Raw genomic sequence first — 6,000 nt, 5'->3', positions numbered from 1 at the left:
GAGAAAGAGGTGCTTCTGTCTGCAGGGGACTCGTATCAACAGGAACCTGTCTTACATTTATATCTGGACGTTAATGGCACCAAATGACTTGCTTTAAAGAATTTCATTAGTTTGTGAAATAAAGAATATAAGTATATAATTACCATGACACTATTTAGTCAGAAAGTGACAGAATCATGACGTTGCTGTGAGCCGCACGAGTAAAAAAACAACAACTCTCGTTTTCATTTCGTTTTTTTCCCTAAGAGTACTTGAGTACTTGTTCATCAGGTAATGCAAGTATTCAAATGTTGAAATGACTGAAAATGCCCATCCCTAGTATAAATACAATATATAACAAACAGTACAACAGATACATATAACAGGCTATGAACATTGAACTAAAGACATTTTCTACGTGAAGAATTGTTTACCACACTGAAGGTCCTCTGGTCCAGTTCCTCAGACTCCTCAGACACTGGCACATTGTCTCCACTTGCTGTTATATGCACCGGCACATCAGAGGCTTTCTTTGTTCTTGGTTCGGTCTTTAACTCGTTCTGAGAAAAGGATTTGACAATTAATTCATGCCCAAACCCCTGTCTTTTTCCTTTAACTTACTTACAGTGACAACCTTCAGCATAGTTATTAATGCATTTGATGAACCAACACTTTGGTCCATGGTAGTAAAGGAATAGTTCACCTTTTCCATGCTCTCCTCTGGTTTATGAACCGTTTCAACCGGCTTGGTTTCTTTTTTCTCCTTTGGCTCTTTAATGTCCCAACTGTCCTCCTTCTTCTCCTTTTTGCCCTCTTTTTTGATCTCTTTTTCTTTGACCTCTCTCTCCCCTGATGAAGAAACGTCCTCCTGCTCAGGCTCCTCGTCCTCATCTTCCTCCTCCTCCTCCTCTTCCTCCTCTTTCACCACCACCCTATCGGCTCGGCCCCGTCTGCTTGGTGCCTTCACTGGTGTCACCTCCTGAAAGGGTCAGAGCACATTACACACCAACTCCAAACTGAAAACATTAACACACAGACATTAAGTTCCCGCTGCAGCAAGCAATGCAGTACATGTGGTATTTAAATGTACCTTTTCCTCCTCGATCTCATCCTCATCATCTGACCTCTTGTCTGATGGGGGATCTGAGGACGTGCTCTTCAGCACCTCCTCTGTTTTAGTTGGCTTCAGAGTTTTGCTCTTTTTACTTCTTGGTTTCCTCTTCCGTGAATTGGCCTACATAAACACAAACAGGTATGAAAGATTCTGGCAGACAAACATTTGAACCCCTCGACATAACATTTGAAAATGACTCCTATATATGCATTCTAGTGAGTGATGCAGCGGAAGCTTGACATGTAGTGTCACCGTAAGACTTACTGCCCCTGCTTGTTTCTGTGCTTCTTTTTGGCCAGGTCTTTGCTTAGCAATTTGATGAGGTAGTCTGCTCTGGTCTGTAGCTGTTTGGCCTGTGGCTTCTTGTCAGGGTCGTCTGGTAGGAGCTGATCAACAATGGACACAGTAGACATTTTCATAAATGGCTGCACGCAAATACATCACCCTCTTACATTGGTTTGCACTTGTTTTGCTTTCAAATGCCAGTACAGAAGCAACACATATTTTTGGGTAGGGGCGAATCTATTTGGCTAGAATATATTTTACTTAATGATGTATTGTTTCACCCATCCACTGGTAACCAGTTACCTTTTCATGAACCCACTGTGGATGGGTACGAGAAACGAATTCCAAGGTCGAGGGATCGCATCATTTCCTCAAGGGCCAATCAAGTACTTTTTTTTCTAAATCCATTTCTAGAACGCAACGCATCTTCCTCCAGTGCCTATCCAACACCTAAAGCTTATTCTCAATCAAAACAGTCACAGTTCCCCTTTAAGGTTTTACTTTTTTCACAAGCACAACTTCAAAACATTGTTTCCTTACAAAAAAGTAATGAAATCCTGGTCCCCATTCTGTTACTGATCAGTCCTGCTGTGGAGAACAGGTTCTCCTCTGGCACAGAGGTGGCAGGGATCAGCAGCTGCTGCTTTGACACAACGCCCACTTTTTTGTACCAGTGCCTGTTGGACTTCCACCACTCCAGTGGGTTTCTCTGAGGACCAATGCATGGCTCACTGAAACAAGCTTCTAGCTCAGACATTCTTGCGACACTGTGGCCTCGAACATCACCTTGATCTTTGAGTGGAACTGGACATTTGTGCCAAATTTGAAGAAAATCCCTCCAAGAGTTTACTGAGACAGTGTCACGACAATGGGACGGATAGAGCACTGGAGAAAATAATGCTTCCAGCCAGTGTGGAGGCCAAAAAAATCAAACCGCAGATCTTGAGACCCTCAGACCAACACTCACTGTGACGTCAACAACTCCAATGACAACTGTACATTTTAAGACTAATGAAACTTCTGCTCGACACCAACAACAGCAGCAACATCCATTTCAACACAATGGAATATGCTCCTTTACACATGCGCAGTGGGTCACATAGACTTACCATACACGATCATCCACGATCACACTTAAGATTGTATTGTGCCTGAACTCACCTTGTGTGTGAGATTGAGGTCCGGATCCATCTTGATCATCTCCCAGCTGCCGTAACCGTACTCATAGATTCCTATGAGGAGACTGGAGTCGTCCTCCTTCCCCCAGTCAATGTCAAAGTGTGCTGCCTTCGAGTGGCATGGAATCATGTACCTATTCAAATGCATACAGTTAAAAAGCAAAGTAGTAAAAAAGAAAAAGTAGAATTGCACCCGAAAAAAGACTAGACCTTCTCCTCTGCTCCAGACATTTCATTTTCGCATTTTAAATGTCAATATCGCAGTCAATCATGTTCATTTAGTTGGGGGAAACCAAAATAGTGATTGAGATGAATAATCAATTCATTGTGAAGCCTTAACATAGGGCAACAAAGAAAAGCTCTGATGCCCACTCCTAACAGAAATCATGCAGTGTGTCAGGAACCTTACTTCTTTCTCTCCTCAGGGTCAGCAGGAATGGCCTTGTGGAGTGGAGCCAGCTCTTCCTCATGGGAGATAACTAGCTTGGCATTCACCTGGACTCCAGAGATCCTGAATGTGGGGCCCTTCACCTTCCCTCTTCTGCCCCCTGATGACAAGTGGAAAAACAACAATGCACTGTCATCAAGTTTCATGCTTTATTAGCCTTTTAATCCTACCAAGACAGCTGTCAAATATGTTTTGTTACCTGAAGTCTTCTCTGGCCCACAAGGGTTTTCTCGTAGTGTTCTCACACAGCCGTTGTGAACTGTCTCTGCCAAGCGTTTGAGGTCGTGTTCAGACTTATCCACAAGTTCAGCATCACGAGCAATAGCATCCAACCTGAGTGACCAAGACACGTGTTGAGCAGAAGGAGTGGCACGCTGTGTTATTGTTAAAAAATATTAAGAAAATTTGCAGCAGCTTACCTTTCCAGTGGTCCTCCAAATTTTTTGTAACTCTTAACGAACCTGTAAGTAGTTCACAGAGATGTTAACACGAACATGAGGAGGAGTAGATCAAAAGCAGGGAGGGGCATGAGTTGTTAATTCCAAGATTGCGGATTCACATCATTTCCTTGAGGGCCAATCAATCTTTTTTTTGTCTAAATCTATTTTTAGAACGCAACACATCTTCCCGCAGGAATGTTGATGCACATCAACACAGCCTACCCAACACCTAAAGCTTATTCTCAATCAAATCAGTCACAGTTCCCCTTTAAGGATTTACTTTTCACTACCAAGACTTCAAAACATTGTTTCCTTACAAAAACGTGATGAAATCCTAGATCCCATTTTGTTACTGATCAGTCCTGCTGTGGAGAACAGGTTCTCCTCTGGCACAGAGGTGGCAGGGATCAGCAGCTGCTGCTTTGACACAACGCTCAGTTTTTTGTACCAGTGCCTGTTGGACTTCCACCACTCCCCTGGGTTTCTCTGAGGACCAATGCATGGCTCACTGAAACAAGCTTCTAGCTCAGACGTTCATATTTTCAAACTAGTCTTCCCCGAAGAGGGTGTCCAGTGCCTCGACGCTGTGGCCTTGAACGCCACTGCTTTCCCCCACCATGTGGTCTGGGCCTTACACAGTAATCCCGTCATGTCGTTCATACAACCTCTCTCGTAGGGTGAGGCAAAGAGCTGGTTCCAAAAATCGAAGGTGTTTGTGTCTCGGGTCAAGCATAGAAGCAAGAGGTGCTGCGCACGTGTGCACAAAATAGTTTGAATGCCATTGTTTACCAATCATGTTAATTTAAAAACGGGGACTACTCGAGGACTCGATTATTTGCGCCCATCCCTAATAAATAGCCAAATAAACATTGGTTGTTAATATACTCACCTCCGAATCTCAGCATCACTGAAGCCCTTAATATTTTCCCGTGGAATGGTCCGGGGCCGTCCTCGTTTCTTTGGCCTTTTTCGGTCTGAGGGCGAGTCACTGTCCGACCCAGAGTACCTTCTGTTCCTGCTCTGCCGGCCCGCACTGGCATTAAAGCTTATCTGTTAATACAAAGCAATAAAATCACCTAGAAGTTCATTACGAGCCCAAATGCACGGTACCACTGAATAGCACACGAATTATAGTGAACATTTTTACAGAAAAAAAACTAAATCATTGGTTCTTATCGTGTTTGGCATAACTGCTTGTGTACCTGTTTGGCACAATTCCTCATGCGGGGCAGCAAGTAGATTTCCTCAAGCTCCTTCTGTCTCTCCTCCTCCTCCATTCTCCTCCTCTGCTCCTCAGGAATGATGTCGTCCCAACTCCGCTGACTACGCTCAGAGTCTATGTCGATATCCTCGTCCTCCATCATGGAGAAGTTGGCCACCTAGAAAGGTCAGGTCACAAAGAACTGTAAATGTTAAATTGCTAAAGAAAAGAGCATCAGAATTTTGGATGTTGCACCTAAAAAATAATAATAATAATAATTTAAACCTTGAACTGAGACAACAGTTCTTCTCCCACTGTGGAGGGTCCAGGGTCATTCTCCCTGGTCTCAGCTCTTTTCAGGATCTCGTCAATGTCCATTTCCTACAGAGCAGAAAACACCATGACATGCTACTCCGATATATTTCAGAGAAAAGATGGAACTATGTACATTCTAGATTATTGGCCTGGCTGATTATTGGGACCAATATTTGTTCTTTTAAAGATCATCTGTATCTGATATTATTTTACTGATCACCAATAAAAGATATTTTCAAAAGTTTTCTTCTTTGCCTCTCGCTCTGGTCTCTTTTCACTCACTCAATTATGTCCCGCACACAACCCTAACTGATTGGCTAGAAGTCACATGGGTAATAGCCAATCAACACTGAAGCCTCGGTGTGACTGACAGACACAAAGACACAGAGACACGGCAGCTAGAGCAGGAGAAGCGTCTTCGGTTGATTTAGCGGCGCTAAGTTTGTAATGTAAAGCAGCAGGTATTTCTAAAGTTTATATATTCTATTATAGTCCTCTACACTGAAGTTGTAAAAACGTAGAAAGACTAATTGTTAATGGAGTGTAAAATGACGTATGGAGCGACAGCTTATGTTGTATTTTTAAAAAACATTGGCGCCAGTGGGATGTATATATGCTTCCACAATGCAAATGCAACATTAATCATCCATATGAGATGGTGATTTCACATGTTATGTAACGTTAGACGGGAGTAATGTCAAGTCTCTTACAGATGATTTGAATGATTAGCAAACGTCCATAAATTCATTTGCTGGTTCATTATTTAGCCAGATGATGAGAAAAAAACAGAAGGCTATGCCATTATTTCTTGCACATAACGTATAAATGCTGGGGACAATCTCATCCAATGAGTAGCTGAGTTTGCTGTTTAGTGATTAAAAAGAGCTCAGCTATAAGCACATGAAAAGAGAAATGTTTTTAACTTGGATTTCAAAGTGCTCACATTTGGGGCTGATTTTAGATCTGCTGGTAGTTTGTTCATGTTGTGTGCAGCATAACAGCTAAATGCTGCTTCACAATGTCTAGTTTGAACTAGACTT

General features: G+C 42.7%; 1 protein-coding gene across 1 annotated transcript in view; it reads right to left on the bottom strand.

Annotated features, from left to right (window-relative positions):
- chd1 (chromodomain helicase DNA binding protein 1) overlaps window positions 1-6,000 on the bottom strand; it is a 32,230-nt gene that overhangs the window by 4,366 nt on the left and 21,864 nt on the right. Inside the window, 12 exon segments of the mRNA XM_083929389.1 lie at window positions 414-539; window positions 683-958; window positions 1,070-1,213; window positions 1,358-1,386; window positions 1,389-1,479; window positions 2,540-2,690; window positions 2,966-3,104; window positions 3,204-3,337; window positions 3,424-3,465; window positions 4,334-4,494; window positions 4,647-4,823; window positions 4,931-5,026. Of these exon segments, the coding sequence (XP_083785515.1) occupies window positions 414-539; window positions 683-958; window positions 1,070-1,213; window positions 1,358-1,386; window positions 1,389-1,479; window positions 2,540-2,690; window positions 2,966-3,104; window positions 3,204-3,337; window positions 3,424-3,465; window positions 4,334-4,494; window positions 4,647-4,823; window positions 4,931-5,026 (1,566 nt within the window).

This window comes from Echiichthys vipera (assembly GCF_963691815.1).
Source record: "Echiichthys vipera genome assembly, chromosome: 16".
Classification (NCBI taxonomy): domain Eukaryota; kingdom Metazoa; phylum Chordata; class Actinopteri; order Perciformes; family Trachinidae; genus Echiichthys; species Echiichthys vipera.
This window is presented reverse-complemented; position numbering and strand designations above follow the sequence as displayed.